Genomic DNA, 17,002 nt, shown 5'->3' on the forward strand with positions numbered 1-17,002 from the left:
CACCACTCGGGCGCGCGCAATTGTCAGCTTCAAAGGTGAGTCAATCGAAAATGGTAGTTTTATGTTCGCAATATGTGTTTTGTAAAAGTTCATGTCAGATTAGAAATATAAAAATCAGTTTTAAGCAGAACCTCGTGCAAAATACATTTTTTATGTTTTTAATTACACAAATCGATTCAAGCCTTGAATTTCAAGACTCGCTTATAGATTATTTTAATATCTTTTATGACATGCGTTAAACAATCATATAAACACATTTGAAACTTGAAGCTGCTAATTTGATTGTAAAACATAGACCGTTTTATTGTAAAACGAGAGCAAACATTGGCATCGCAGTGATAACATTTATTGATGATAATTAATGTTCTAGTTATTCAAAATGAATAAACAAGACCGTGCTCAAATACTGTATATGCAATCAGCCACAAGTTTGGCTGAATCAAATCTTGAGGCAAAAGTCAATTTTATTTAAACACAGAGTCAATTAACATCAGCCAACATTCAGAATTTACTAAGGGACGTTGTCAGTGCTAAATGTGAGGGTGAAAACCCCCCACCAGAAATAAAATAAATAACAGAGTCACAACTTCACCTTACAACAACTGAACTGTCCAACAAATAAAAAAAATCATTTACAGTAAGAACAGAATGTATCAAAAATACTTTTAGAACGAACAAGCGATTCAGCGTGAAAGAACTGACGTTGAAATAATGGAGCCGGTGAGCTTCACATGTCAAATACAGCATAAGAGCTGACCTGCTGGAAGTTACAAGCCATGGAAACGGACCCCCCCTCCGGGCTTAGTGGCTGGGTCACGGCACCGTAGGGACACGCGTTGTGGGGGGGCGGGTGGAGGTGGTAGGAGCCGTAAGGTGGGTGGCTGAAGTGAGGCGGACAGTACGACGTCACCGGGGCGGTGGGGGACACCAGGTGCGTGTGGCCGTGGAAGAGCTGCGATGCCGGGTATGCAGGGGGCTGGGGGGCCACACCCCAGCGGGCCCCGACGTACGGCTGCAGGTACAGGGACTCCAGACTCGGGGGTCTGCAGGGCCTCTTCACCCGCCTCTTTCGCCGGTAGTCTCCCTTCTCGAACATGTCCTCAAACGCGGGGTCCAGCACCCAGTAGTTCCCCTTCCGATCCCCGCCGGTCTCCTTGATGGGCACCTTCAGGAAGCAGTCGTTCAGGGACAGGTTGTGCCTCACGCTGTTCTGCCAACTTCTCTTATCCTTCGAGTAATACGGGAACCTGGTGGTGATGAAGTCATAAATGCCCCTGAGGGTCAGCCGCTTGCCCGGGCTCTGACCGATGGCCATGGCGATCAGAGCCACGTAGGAATAAGGTGGCTTCAGCGGGCTGTAGATGTCCTGCGCATCTGGGGCCTTCAGGGCCGGTGAGCTGGAGCTGATGTCCAGGAGCTGCTCCTTCTGCTCGGCCAATGTTTCCTCCCTTGCGTCCATGGTCGGGGGTTCAACGTGCATGTGCGTGCGGCCAGAACTACTGCGCGCCCACTCGGGGCAGAAATAGGACGGGAGTGCACTTGCGTCGCAGGTGCGCGCACTCCTCCCACAGGTGCATTGTTTCATCTCAGCGAGTTCCCACGGTCTTTTGGACACTTCAGTGGACTTCAGGGTAGCCGAGCTTGAAACGAGTCGCCAGAATGTTTATAAAAAACAAATCAGAAGTTGTGAGGTGCTTGATGTCAGCGGTTTTAGTTGTGCACAATGCGCATGGATGTGAAGGAAGGATTAAAATCACCTCTGCAGACTTTTATGTTCGTTTTGAAGTGCGGTGAATCTCAAAGCCTTACAAAGTGCCTTCATCTCACATTAAATGTATACTGTAGAGGGCTTTTTGAGGTGAAGGCTGGCAGATAATGAGCACCCACGCTTTCTCTCCAGACTGTGCGGCTCCCACACGCTGATAATGAAACTCATCTGAAAATGTGTGGCAACCCAAGAACGACAGGAATTTCTTTCTCACGACTTCCTCACGATCACCAGGGACATCAAATCAGATGATAAATGTCTATTCATTACTGTTAAAGCTTCAGCCTCTATTCTCAACATTTTAACAGTTTTATTGCGTGCGGCGATTTTTATTGTTTTTCCCTCTTTGGCCTAAACCAAGGAAACGTTTTACAAGATATCAGCAGCATTTAAATATGAGATATCATTTTTAGTTTGATTTTAAAATAGCAGAATGTGAAAGTGGCCATAAAATGTAAGCCATAAAGTCTCTGAGTATACACTGTGTGTCAAAGACTATTACAATTATTAAAGACGTTAGTTAAATGATTATTACATAGTTGTTGTTGTTTTGTAAAGAACATGAATTTAATTACATTGAATTATGAATTGAATATATTATCCATGACTCACAAGCTAACGCATTCGCTGCCACCTTCTGTCTCAACCAGATGGAAAGATCCTGAATTCTTTGTCAGTTTCACATCTCACGTTGACGTTGAAGACCTGATCTCTGGTCAGCATTAGAAGGTTTGTCACTGGCAGTTCGACTCAATCTTCTGGACTCATGCAACTGTGCACCAAAGGAATTTGCTGTGAACTATCTGTTTGGATGTCACTAACCTGTTAATCTAGCAAAGATCTCCACCAGCCGGCCATCAGCAGGAGGGTCCCCCTACAGGAGCCTGGGCCTGCTCAAGGTTTCTTCCTGTTAAAGGGGAGTTTCCTTGCCACTGTTGCTTGTTGGGGTCAGGCCCTGGGATTCTGGAAAGCGCCTTGAAACAATTTTGATTGTAACAGATACTATATAAATAAAGATTGATTGATATAAACTAGCATAATATGACTGCAGGAGGTTGAATGGGAAATAAAATTGACCTTCTGTTTTCTCTTTTATAACCTTAATTTCATTAGGGTAACATAGAGCAGGTTAAATTAATGTTTAAAATTGTTTTGGTGTTGAAAAACCAGCTTTCTTTACTTCATACAGCGGACACCACCATTTCAGAGAAATCACTTCCTGTCCCAGTGACGGGATTGTCACCTGATCGCCACACCAGGATCAGTTAAGACATTATTATCAGCACGATGGAATCTATTAGTCATGTCCGCATGCCCATGAGAGCGCTATCATACCCTTCTTAGCGCCAGCAGGCTTCATGATGTCACTCAGCTCCCACAATGCATTGCTCATTCAATAGGGTTCTGCTTGATCAGTTCTCGACTGGTCTGACCCCGGACACGTTTCACATCCTTTAATTCTGAGGCGTGATCCTCTAAACAGAGTACAGCATCTGCTACAGTAAACAGGTTTTAGCTGTTGGAACAGACGTTCCTCTCCTGAGGTTAAGACAACACTGTTATGCTCTCCTGTCAGTTTTGAAAGATAAAATCTGTTCTGTCTATAAAAGAAAGATAACAAGGACTCCCGAGATGACAGATTACATTCTGAGGAATCCAGTGTTTTCCACATTTCTTATATTACAATTAACCTCAGTTACCTTCTGATGAACTCACCCAGTAGTCAAATTTATAAAAACAATGCATGCAATGGAAATGTATCACTTGTGATCACTTGCTCAGCCAACAATTATAATGTATGTTGTATATTAGATTATAGATTGTGACTCAACTTGAAGTTATTTGTGGATGACACAGCTGTAGCCTTGATTTAGGTCTGATTCTTCTTTGTATTTATTCTCTTTTGCAAAAACCTACATTTCTAAATGAATTTAAATAGGAAATGCATCATTTCTTAAATCTTACATCGAATGTAGTGTAGTAGCAGCAGTATTGTACTGCAAATGATCTATTTCTTTCTATCCTCTGCCATCTTGTGGAGGCAAGTGGAAAGACTACTAATAGAATTAAAACGTGGTTGTAACCAAGTTAAAATGCAGCTAAACATATACCTAAAACTCAGTTCTTATAGGTGGGCTATATATTTCACAAAACGCTTGTTTCATAATTAATATTAAACCTTGCCACATGGATATTTCAACCATTCTGCTGATAAATCCGCTAAAGAGATAAAGATTTTAGATGCTATTCTTACATAAAACCACTAGATGGCGGCAGAAGAGCAGTGTTCAAGGCTGTGTCATGCAGTCGCGGGTCTATTTTTCCGTTTATGTGCAACCTGATATTTCAACCACACGCACACACACACACACACACACACACACACACACACACACACACACACACACACACACACACATATTAAATCTTTCACACATAAGATGAAAGACTGCAAATTCTTAATACTAAAACATGTAAAATAAACACAAAACAATCGACTTGTAATATCCTGGAACCAAACAATCTTATCATTGGTTTGCTGGTTTTATTTGTGACAAACCATTAAAAGTAACATAAACAGATTGTTTTGTAGGAAATATGTCTGCTTTATGCCTTCGTACACCCATAACTTGCCCCCATAACCGCATGCGTTGACATCATACATTAAAACGAGGGCCAAGGGTGCAAACTGGATGAGCCTTTATGTACTCATTCACTGCAGGGTGCATCTCATAAATTAAATTTTTTATCAAAAGAAGGGGGCCTTCGTTAGACCCAGGCACAATTAGCAAGAATGTTTGACCCATTGTGCTTATTCAGTCTGAAAAAACAACAGAGCTTGAGAAATGTGTTGTGCTGTGCCCTGTGGTGACTCCGTATTTGATGCTCGGTGTGAACGTTGGTAAACAACACCCAGAATTGGACCCAACGACCCTTCATTTTCGTCATTCCGACACGTCCCATTTCAGATAGCTTTGAAGTCAAAGACAAAAAGCAAAATGTATCCCTGGGGGCTTTGGAATTCATGCGAGAAACCACAAAAACAACACTTCATCAGGGGCACCATTCTGAATGGTGATCAGCAATATATGGGGAAATTCAAATGAGAAGCATTGTGTGCGGGAAAAGCCAAAGAGATTTGTCTTGTCCGTGGCCCCTTCGTCTTTTTAATGCCTCCTCTCATGAGTGACTTTGATGTGCTCTTGATGGCTAAAAAAAACAAAGCACTGTGGTTCAATTAAATTCCAGTGGAGAATAGGTTTGTTGGACAAGTGGGTGGGATGCGGGAAGGGCAAGAATGCCATTTCATAAAGAAAGACACAAGAAAATCACATTTCAGCCAGTGTATCAATCTGAGGAATAAAGGAAGGAAGGATGGAGGAAAGACGGAGGGTGTGGAGGAGATACAGAGCGGGATAAAGTGAGCAGGGTGTGAGAAAAGGAGCTCCAGTTGATCGCTCTTTAGAAAAGGCCCCCACTCTCCTGCTGGGCCCTGCTCAGCTCTTGTCCTCCTGGTACAATGCTGGTGGACCAGCTGCCCTCCCCAACATCTACCAAGAACCCACCCCGCCTCTCTTGTGCCCCCCAACTGCCCTCCGTGTACTGGAGCTATGCTGACAGCCTGGACCCCAGACCTCAACATATGGAGGCCAGACCAAGAGGGCTGCGCTCCCATGTGCTCCACAGCTGGGGATCTGTTGGAATGGACGGCCGAGCTTCTTCCCAGCACATGCTCCCTCTGTGACGCCCTTCAGACATCAGATTGCAGGAGATAAACTAAGAACCTGGCAGGAACTAAAGGTTTCACATCTAGTGAAATCACCGCTTGCAAATTGGAATGTTTTCAAGAATCTGTTGCTGAGATTATCCCATTAATGAGGTTGTTCCACACAAAACATGCTCCAATCAAGTCTCTAATGAGGAATTACTACATATAAATCCTAAGGAAAATGCAAAGTTATGTCTTAAATGTAAAAGCAAGTGATAGTGGAACTCGTGGAACAGAGGAACTCGTTTTGTCTTAGAAAGATAACGTTCTATTGTTACTTCTGGTTTCTGATGTGCATTAAAAGGCTTTTTAAAGAGCATAAACATGCTTGAATGTTAATATCCGTATTTAGAACACTTTGGAGCATGAAGTGAGTAAGACATTGAGCCGGGTACTTCTCCACTAGTGCATCAGTGTTGTCCCACCATGTTTCCACACTAGCCTGGAATGTTAAGTAAAATAAATAGCATTTGTCTAACTAAAACTTTAACTTTAATTTCAGAGGTAATTTTGAAATATGTCTAAAACAAAACAACAAACCTCTGGTTTTGTTGATGCAGCGGTGTAAAATTGAACTTTGTCCTGACTGAAGATTCACTCATTGTGAAATCTGTGCTTTCACCACTAGGTGCTGCCAAATCCAACACGATGGACCTCTAAAAGACACGAGGAGGAAGTTCTGAAATCCCTACTGGTTAAAGTTGTCAAATGAAATCCAGCCGTCGTGAAATAAATCCTTTTAGTCAAACTCTTAAAATGTCAAAACATCATCTGTAAAAAGACGAGCTTCCCCCCTTCATGATGTGTCTGATACATTTTCTCTGCCAGAGACAGTAAATTTTCTTGAGAGACCCAGAAATGATAAAGACTGCATCAGTTTTAACCCTGACGTTCCATTCCTATACATGTAATCTGAGTAATTATTCAGTACTCAATCATAAATAATCATTATCCTCAATATTATTTATTTACAGGCTAAAGAAACCCCATATTATTTTACGCAATCATGCACTGACAAACATACAGGAAGTTCCTGTAGCAAAGACAGAAATATAATGCGCTTTGATTCAGTCTGTATATCCACCACATCTCGTTATATTCATTTGCACGATGACCCTCGCCTTGACCCACGGGAATCAAACCGTGAGTTGAGTACACTTCAGAGTCGCGGCGAGAGATTTAGTTTGCTGCCCGACCTCAAGTCTTCAACTCCGCCATGAACTAATGTTGACTCATGGCAGGAATATGCAGCCATTCTGATGCTAATGGTGCTTTAACCACCTACTTAACTACACAGACCACAGTCTCTATAGCTCCCCTCAGTGTGTGTGTGTGTGTGTGTGTGTATGTGTGTGTGTGTGTGTATGTGTGTGTGTGTGTGTGTGACAGAGAGAGAGAGAGAGACAGACATACAGAGTGAAAAAATGGCCTTGTCCACCCGAATTATAGAATTTATTACACCAATAATGCAGGCTGGTCTTTGTCTCATGACAGGACTGAGGTTATTAATTATGGAGGGGAAGTCTGGGTGGCTTCGGCTGTCAGGGAAGGGTTGTTGGAGACAAGGATCACCAGTTAGCAATATGACCCCTTAATACCACGAGGGAATGCTTGCTGCTTGGCCTGGCATGGCACAATACAGTAGTGGAAGAAAGACAGGTGGTCATTAAAACCGCTGTAATCCCCTCCATGAATAGTTCACGGGCAGGAACACGGAGAGGAAAGAGCAAAGGATGGACAGATAGAGAAGGAAAGATAAAATAAAGGGAGACAGACAAGGGCAGCAGGGGTAAAAAGAGGTGACGGTGGGGAGCATTATACGCTCGGACCATGAGGCTCTTTAGCACAGTCTGCGGGCCGCGCTTCAGAGCGGATGTGTTAACAGTTTCAGGCTCAATGGAGAGAGAAATCCCCACAAAGGGAGGTGTACAAATATTGTGGGAAATCCGTCCGCTCTTTAATATTTCATGAAGGCCCACAATCTATTCATGGGACTCCATTCCTTTGGAGGGGCCCGCATTCAGGCTCACTCCGCGGGCTCAATGGGCAGCCCTTAATTGAGTGCCCGCTCATTCTTCATCTCCCTGGCAGATTGTTCACCATGAAAGCCCCTGCCTCTTCATCCTCCTCTTCTTCTTCCTGAGAGTAGTCATAGAAAAGGGGGCATGCCTTGCTGGTGGTGCATGTGGGAGGGTGAATATGTAAGGTAGGGGGAGGGGGGTAGCCGTGGATCAAATATGATAATAGGGCAAGAGGGGATGGCAATGAGCGGAGACGAGGGGGTAGGGGGCTAATCCTTGGGGTGGCCGATAGGAGGGGGGCTTGACTCCCCTACAGGGCCAAGGTGTGTGTGGTTGAAAGGCTGTGGGTATTATTATTGTTCCTTCTAATAACAATAACAAAAATACTAATAAAAATAGGAATAATAACATTATTATCAATAATAATACTAATGCTGCGGGACCCCCCTAATACCATTCCATCATCTATAAACAAGGGGCATTTGTAGGCATGTTTGCATGGGCGGATTTGGATTCTCAAGGATTAAATAAGATATTACATCAAACAAAGTCAGCTGATCATTAGATTAAAGCAGTTGTTAGCAATACATGCCCAAGCAGGTGCACAAGGTGTGGATACTTAGCTCGCAATGTAACAATCCAAGAGATAAAAATGCACTTGTACTGATGTACCGATGTGCCTTAACATTGCTCATATAATCTGGCCACACTGGACAGCGTTATCCACGCAGCTGTAGGGATGAAAGATGGGAGTTTGACTGGTCCGTTGCATGCTATGTCCAAAACACACCCTAGGGCGTGTGTGTCGGAGAGTACATCCAACAGATTTAAATCAAATGTATTTTCCACCGTGGCCAAAATAGCATCATTGATTTAGACACGCCCTGACAACCTTCTGTGGAAAACTGGTTCTCCAGACCTTGGCAATGGGTTGAAAACCTTGAAGCTTTATTGGGGTTTCCAAGATGTGGCACAAAATGTCTGCTTTTATTAGCATACCGACGATGTCTGAGTGGTAAATATCATGGATCTGTTTTAGCTCAGGAGTGTTACTCCTCCTTTTTCAAGAAATTCCCTTAGAATGTCTCAATGCTGTGATGGCATCATAAGATATCGTCAGTTCTCACTCCAAAGAAGTCAGTTGAGAAGTCAGTGCTGATTTACAGACCCAACACATGACAACGATTGCAAGTTTGGCCAATTTTCCCTCGCTAAATGAATGCCAAAATATTTGATTTGCTGCTTTTGATCTTTCAGTGAGATGCACAATATTTGGAAGAGTGGTAAATAAAATAAAATCCTGAACATGTAGAGTCTCTGGACCATATATGGTATTTTCAGTGGGTGGATGAAGATCTTGGAGATCAACTTTGAGGCTTCATCATAAATGTACACCTCATGCTTGCACTGAGTGCTTCATCTTGCCATGTCAGTGTCCTGGCTCAAGGTGGACAGCCAGCTGGGGGGTGTGACCTGGAGGGGAAGGGGGGTGTTTCGAATATAATCAGGACTCCTGTGGTCTTCCAGCTGCAACCCAAGCACCTGATCCCTGATTAAAGGTCATCCTGCTCCTCCTAAGGGCCTGTAAGACCCTGGGAGCCCGGTTCACCTCTAGTGACGTCCCTTCACCCCACTGATGTGTGTCCAACAGGCTTATGTTGGTTCATGAGGACCTGCGGTGTCCCAGAAAAGAGGAAAATCCTCCACATACACCACACACGCACATCTACTCAGAGAAAACAGAGGCAAGCACACTCACACAAATACTGGGTCCGCTGGGTGCATAAATTATTCCCCTGGTGCAATGACTGGTATCCAGCACAAGCACCCCCCTGGAGGAGTGTGGCAGAGCCATGCTAAATGGATTGTGCAGAGGAAGAGATTTAATGCTTTCATGGATCTCAGTTAGTTCCAGGCGGACGCTCATAGGACCTTTGATTCATTGTTCCAGGGTTCATTTCTGGATTTTCTGAGATTTTGGGCAGTGACCTGGCTGTGACTCACAGGGATGTGGGTCTGCATAATTAAGAGACTCAGCTTTGTTTTAAAAAGTCAAAGTATAGAGTTCTGTTTCAACACCAGCCCTTCAACATCTTTTGAGGTTTGCTCTGTGATCGCAAGGCTGCAGCAGAGCGAGGAGGATGGAGAAGTGGCATCAGCAGGGCAGACGAGAGAATAGATTGGATTTGCAGTTTTGCTCGAGTCTTTTTTTGGGCGTCGTTTTTCCAGCAAAATCAGTCAAACATGCAGTTCAATTCTTGCACACATAATGTGTTTTGTGCCGTTGAGCGAGTATATGTTTCTCTCCAGGGTCACTCTCTGTAGGAACGCTGCTGCGGCCCAGAAGAGAAAGGACTGGATCTTGTAACATCATTGAACTTTGCTTGTTAACCTAACAAGTGGAGATGATTAAATTCACCGACATAATCCTTGGCGGCCCATGGGCTCAGGAGGAAGTGGACCAGGAACGGTCTAATCCAGCCCTCTCCGGATATGCGAAGCTCCCACCATGCCGCTCCGCTGGGCTTTTGTAGTAGCAGGTATTAACACCACCAATGCTGCTGGAGCCTGCAATAGGCACGTGATTATGAGAACGGCTGCAAGAAAGAGAATTTCACTCAAGATGGAACTATGCAAGACTGATCGTTGTGTTTGAGCATATGACACACATTTTGGGATCTTCTTTCATGCCAGCCCTTGACCCATCACAAGTCTATAAATTAATTCTGCTAAATGGCCCCACACAACCTCCCTGAATTATTTATACCTTTCCTATTGGTGAGGGTGTCACTTAGATAAACAGCGGAGGTTCATCTCATCTGATCCTCAAAAGGCCAGAGTGTGCCACTACCAATAGCTCCGCTGAACTTTGACCCTCTTGGGTCAGGGAGAGCATTTGTCCCTCAGTAATTGGACAGAAGGAACCTTTCGCTCCTCATTTAACCTTTGGAGTCCAAATCTGTCTTCGCCTGCTACCATAGAGTCTCCGGTCCTGACCCAGTGTTTTCAGGCCTATCCTTCCACCCCCATCACAGGCCTTTGAAAGCTGGAGAAAAGCTGGAGTGTGCTCGCTCTGTCGGAAACAATGGCAGAGTTAGTGACCCCTGACCCTACAGGCCGAGGCCATTCTTCCTGGATCAGGCACAGCCTTTCGATACGGTAGGCTACTGCTCCACAGCTCGGCAACAGAAAGAGGGTAAACACTTGTAAAGATTCTTCTCCTCCAGCCTCACTCCTGGCTTCTTTTCTCCTCCTTATATATTTTTTTCCTCTCCTTTGTACTGTTTGGGTTTCTGTTTAAGCCAGGCCAGGAGTGAAAGCAGGTCGCTTGTTTGAAAGTCAGGCAGCAATTTTATAATACATCATTCTGACGGCTCTTTGCCAACTGTCCAAACGGGACGAGAGTCGCGGCTGTTCCGTGTCGGCTTCTGCTCTTTTTGAATTTGCTTATAAAAAATATATATATCTTTAACATTTATTTCTGTGGCTGGAAGAAGATCTCAGCTCTAAAGGGATGCAGAGAATCTTCACAATCTTGACAAATACCAACGCCATTGTTATTATTGGCCAGTTTACCCTGCCATGATTATTGCTTTTGTGAGGCTCTCCTGAATAAACCACGCTTGTTATCTGCATGGGGCTAATTCTGCCCCCTCTGTTTCGTGTTCATCGGGGCATTTTGCTCTGTGGGGGTTTTGTGACTCTAAATCCAACAAAATTGGGATTTCTCTCCATCCACAAGTACTTCCTTTCCCTAATCTCTTGAGTACTGCCTGGGATCCTTGTGCATCCCTGCGGTGTTACCAGGGAGACCCTGCTGCTCTCCCTCATGCTGCAGCGGCAGAGACAGCAGACCTCGTGTGTCCAGATGCCGAGCAGGCGGCCGCAGCGAGCGGAGCATCCTGCGAGGTGGCCGCAACCATATGGGCTGAAAAGGAGGACTCCTCTGGAGCTGCTGGCCTTCTCTTTGGGGACAGAAGCCTATTGTCCCACGGCTGCCCTCCATGCCACTTAATGGTGCAGAACAGCACTGTACAGGATTGTAAACTGCTCTTTGCTCCTTTTGCCATGTCAGAGCCTCAATAGCAAGACCCTCTCCCTCTTTCCCTCTCACTCAGTGGGGGTTTTAGTGCCCTCTTCTTTCATCTCTTTATTCAGTCACCTCCTCCCTCGGCCACTTTTTCTGGGTTACTCAGTGTCTTCTTGAGTGATGGTCTAATTGTCAGGGAACAATTAAGCCATCTGATTTCTCCCCTCTCCTCTTGTTATATATGCTTTGTTTAAGAAGGGGGCTGCCCGAGTACAGGAAAGGGCTGGAGGTCACTTCAATATCTGTCTGCGCATCAATGTAAAGCAAGCAAGCAGGTGGCCCTCTGGAGCTCAGATGCCTTTTCAAGATTTTGATTTTGATTTTTTTATTTCTTTATTTTTGCTGTTGATTGATTCAATTGTTGATGAATAAAGTCTGAAGCGACTACTTAAGTCTGTTGTTTATTGTTGGGTGCTAGGTCCCCTCCAGCAAGAGGAAAGGTGATTTATAAGCCCTTTTCAAGTCAGAACTCCATTTTCATGCGTCCTCCTTGTAAGCCCGATAAACCTGTCTCTTCTTGAGTGGACAATAAGAAATATATCACTTTTAATAGATGGGTGAACTAAACAGCTGGGAGACAGCTTTAACCAGGATGGGATGTCTGCACAGTTTAAACCAGTCTCTCTCATTGTTAGTGGAATGTCACATCTGTGTCCCTGTCTACTCCCTTGTTCCATTCTTCCTTTCATTCCCTTCTCTGCTGTTACCTTCCGCTCCATTTCATACCGTCTAGGTTCCTCCCTACACGTGGAGGCGAGACTCCGGTGCGTCATCCCCCTATTTCAACCTTTCTCTGAGGTCAACATTTGCAGAGAGGATAAATTCTCAGACCTGTGATTCCAGAACAGGCTGTCTGGGCCTTTTATCTGTGAGTTTTTACATAGTAGCCACGCTCCTTGTGCACTCCGCGCCCAACTCTGTACATTCTTACACACAATCTGCAGACTTCCAGCATGTTTAGTGACATCTGTCCTTTTCCCCCCCTCAATGTGAATACCATATGTTGCTAGGGAGAAGATTGAGCTCTTTAATGGCTGATTCCCTTATTTAACTGATATTATTCATTTTTACTCATCTTAGTTTTGCACATTTGATTTTTATGAGATATTTTACATTGTAATATGGATTTTGAAGACGTGAAAGTCAGACAGTGATTGATAGTTCTTTCGTGTAACCTCCAGCAACCTGCGAGTTGATGAAATGATGGCTGCGTCATCATTTCAGTGATGATTCTACACACGTCTGTAGGCCTTCTTTTCTGTTCTGTGACAGTTGCTCATTTTCCAGGTTTTCCAGGAGGCTCCTTGTAGCTCTTCTGGAAAAACAGATGCGGAGAAGATGTGAATCCTTACAACAGCTTTTAGTGTTCTACACACAGAAAGTGTGTAGGTGCTCGAGAGGATGAATATTTTTCATCTCCCAGCCGGTGGTTAATGATTTGCCTGAGAGAAATCAGTGTGTGACAGCAGAGCAGAGCACTGTGGTGCTAATGAGAAAAGAGGACGGCCAGACCTCCCTTACCACACATACTGCCCTTTGTCTTTCCCTCTGCCCCCCATCATTAGCTTAATGTGGTCTACTCCCTCAACTTAAAAAAGGGCTACTGCCAGTCTAACACTGGGTTCACGGATGCAAATTGCCACCCAGTGCTAATGGAGGTAAATGAAAATTAATTGATTCTCATTCACAGGCCCTTTCAAATGCCTGTTCTCCCTCCGTGTTGTCTTAATGTGCAGCCCTCTCGCCAATACAAACTAGATCCTCTGACTCAAACACATGGCAGTTTAGCTGCTATTGCTGTGCGGCAGGGACGACACAAAAGTGAGCAAGGGAGAGCATCGTCCTGACACTTTGGTATGCATGAGATGTGTACCTTTGACCCACACCGTAGCCTGGGGTGTGGCCCTCGTGTTAACCAGTTAAATGGAAGAGCTCTGCATTTTACTAACTAGTGGAACTCAAGCTGACATCCAGCCACCAGTGTGCAAAGAAAAAAGAAGTGAGTCCCTAAGACACAAACACAGCCCCCGATCAGAACACAGCTTCGTTGGTGCAGTCTCAGGCCTATTTTTTACACATACCCAAACATGCTAAACTTATGGGATCCTATATTTGATGGAACTGAAAGGTCTCACCTGTCTCCACATTCTCTATGTCCTGCCAAATCATGTCTGTGGGACTGGATACTTCCCCTGGGTGTGCCTTGGATATGGATTACCATCTGTCCACGGTACATCCTCTCAGCATGTTTGGATGCTATGTTGAATGAGCAAGTGTAGACTAACGTGATTCAGAGATACTGGACAGTCTATTTTGAAAGTACATATGCTTGAACCTAACTGGTCTGGCTGGAGACAGTTACTGGAGCTAATTTAGCTCAAGATATAAAGTTTTAATTTCTAGCAATGCGCTTTTTTCCTGCGCCTTATTTTGAAACGCCAGTCCCTTCCTGTCACACCAGTGGTAATGAGGTATGATGGATGGAGATGTCACATGTGTAAGATAAGGAGGCTTGACTCCCTGGGGACCGTCTCCTCTGCCGCTGCCTGCCTGGCCCGTTTGTTTACCAATCAATCGATCACCCTCTGTTTTCCTTTTGTGATTACCCAAGTCTCTTCTGCTTCTGTTTCTTCTGCCCCTCAGTTTCAGGCTGAGGAAGGGGGAGAAGAAGACGGAAAAGAAGACCAGGGGAAACATTAACCAGAGTGAGGACAAGTGACAGTGATGAAATGAGCCCAGAGGGATGATGCCGTTGTTATCTGCCAAATGGGCGATTGTTCCTGAGCCCGTAAACTGCTCTCCGGGGTCAACTTACAGGTCACAGTGGATGTTCAGCTGGGCTTTATCTTCTGGAGGAGACAGGGGTTCATTATAGGAATACACAAGAGCATATTAGGCAAATATACAGCGTTCAAACTGAAAAGACAAAACTAAATGCAAGGGATTTTTATGCCTTTTCTGAAGAAACAGGATGTTATTAGCAGCGAGGACGCTCCTTAAAGAAGTCTTTCAGAAGATCCCAGCTGACAAGACAGGATATATAACCGACGGGGGAAAGTCTCATCGTTGTGAGTCCTGTGGAATTTATGGAAAGCAGTGGAAATGGCACACATGGAGTTTATCTCACCGAGTGAAAAACAGCACGACCTCCCAGGAACTCTGTTCATGACCCCCCCACTGCAAATAAAAAAAACAACTGAATCACATTCAGGGCCTTTAGCCAATGACAGATAGCTTTACATCATTGCATCTGCAGACCATACCGTGAGACCCCGACCCATCAATTTAACAAGCAAAAATTATACAAAAAATACCCCCCCATCTTCCTCTACACACTCCCTTCTATGACACGCACCTCCCACCCAAAATTCACACACACAAAATCACACAAAAACCAACACGTTTTAGAATCTCAAACCAATCAAACCCAATAAAACTAACAAAGCCGGGCAAGTTTTTTCTTCTTCTTCTTTTTTTTTGAGTAGGTCATGAAAGAAAACGAGAGATGGCTCCTACAATGAGGGCCGGTGAATGGAGGGCCATTTGCTAAGCTATCATTCATGAGGTATGGGTCCCATGCCTGTACAAGCTTGCTCCCAGCTCTACACACTTGTTGCCATTGTGACACACTGGCAGAGAGAAGCCTCTGTAGTCCCAGAGATCAATTCAAACCCTGACAACACCGCGCTAAACCAGGGTGCCATTTGTTCAGAGGAACCCCCTGAAAAAAAACCCCTCTTCCCATCTGTCAGGGGGCCTCTATGGCACTTTGTGTCCATGTGTATGTGTGAATGTGAGTGGGTGGGAAAGGGGGAGTGGGAGAGGAGGTTAATCAAGATTTGGTTGCAGGCAGGGTGTGTGTGTGTGTGTGCAGCAGGGAAGCATGGTCATTATGCTGATTTCCCATTTTCTTTCAGAATTTTGGAAGAATACTTTCTTTTTCCATCAGGCGGGCAGGCTTCTGCCACCTATGCTGCCCACTTTTATGCTACAGCAAGGGTGGTCAGAGGGACAGAAATCTGGGAATCAGGTCAATTATGGACGGAGGCTTGCTGATAAGAGTGAAAGAAAGGGAGAGAAAGTGCGAATACCAGGGAGAGGGAGTGGGACTGTGTTGTTTTTTTTAATCGTTTGGGTGAATACCGCAGGGTCACCGCTGCAGGCCGGGCCCGGCCCGGCCACCTGTTTCGTTGGATCAGCTGTGTCGCTCTTAACTAGATCTGTTCTCACACGGACCTCCCTCTCGAGTGCCTCACAAACTTGATTTTCTCTTCTTTTTTTTAATTCTCTCGGCGCTGCTGTTTCCTGCAGTCGTCTCACAGGCATCCGTGCACACCTGCGAATTCTCCAGCCACAGCTTTGTTGTCTATTTATGTCCATACCATTGATGGTACAGAAAAGACACCGCAAAGCAGGGCACCTACTTGTTCTTTATTTAATTAAGAAACTCAAAGAGTCCCTTTCAAATGCTTCCATGCAAGCAGGCGGCCTGAAAGCACAACTCCTGTTCAGTTCACACATCCGTGGCCCTAAAAACCAACCGTGCACTGTTTCCCGCTGACCGCGGTGCAGGACTGGGGTTCATGTTGGTTCTAGCTCACAATGGGACAAGTGCTGACCTCTGGCCTTGGATCTGACCCCCTCTCTTCCAGGGGTTAGGTGCTGAGACAGATGTGGGTAAACTTCCCCATGTGAACAAGAGAGAGAGGCCCTCCCGCTAAAGGACTCTGTTTTCTCTGTCACCTTGTTGTAGATGTAAACCTCCGAAAGGAAGGTGGGTCTAATTGGGAAAGGTCTGGATATGGGGTTCAAATAGCAGTGGATGCAGTGAGCGGTACAAAAGACATTAGTGAGGACATGGGAGGCTCGTGAAAAGGATTTTAAACATCGAGGCTGCTAATTGGAAGTATGAGGGTGTGACGGGCTTTAAAAGGGATCTTTTCTTTAACCAACGAAAGTAAATTTCTACTTAACAAATACATTCAAGACTGTCTTAAATGTTTAAGAAATATGAAATATTTGAACGTTCCTTTATTATTTACAAGCCGAATTAAAGATATGCGGTGTTCTACATGTCACCAGTAGGTGGCACTGCAAGCCCAAAATCCTTCACATACGGAGGATCAGACTTTCTCTGCTGTGATCACAGAAAAAAGGACCAATGATGCATTTACACCAATCATCAATAGTGTAAAGGATGTTATGCGCAATAAATATACAATAATGCTTTAACCTTCTTTTATATATTTATTCGTATTTCAGGATTTATTCTGGTCAAGACCGAGTAATTCAAACAGGATAGTACAAACTGGTACCAACAAACCTCCATTACAGCTTTCTCTCCATTTAATTCA

General features: G+C 44.7%; 1 protein-coding gene and 1 long non-coding RNA gene across 2 annotated transcripts; one reads left to right on the forward strand and one right to left on the reverse strand.

The window, feature by feature from the left end:
- Nucleotides 1-7: 7 nt before the first annotated feature.
- Nucleotides 8-6,412, forward strand: LOC115249162 (uncharacterized). Its single transcript, XR_003887864.1, has 3 exons — nt 8-35; nt 2,419-2,497; nt 6,166-6,412. It is a non-coding gene; the product is annotated as an uncharacterized lncRNA (long non-coding RNA).
- Nucleotides 210-1,872, reverse strand: foxl2l (forkhead box L2-like). Its single transcript, XM_003963226.3, has 2 exons — nt 1,758-1,872; nt 210-1,640 (listed from the first exon to the last, which is right to left on the reverse strand). The coding sequence occupies exons 1-2, from the start codon at nt 1,820-1,822 to the stop codon at nt 728-730; spliced, it is 978 nt and encodes a 325-aa protein (XP_003963275.2). The 5' UTR covers nt 1,823-1,872; the 3' UTR covers nt 210-727.
- Nucleotides 6,413-17,002: the final 10,590 nt, after the last annotated feature.

This window comes from Takifugu rubripes, chromosome 3 (genome assembly GCF_901000725.2).
Source record: "Takifugu rubripes chromosome 3, fTakRub1.2, whole genome shotgun sequence".
NCBI lineage: Eukaryota > Metazoa > Chordata > Actinopteri > Tetraodontiformes > Tetraodontidae > Takifugu > Takifugu rubripes.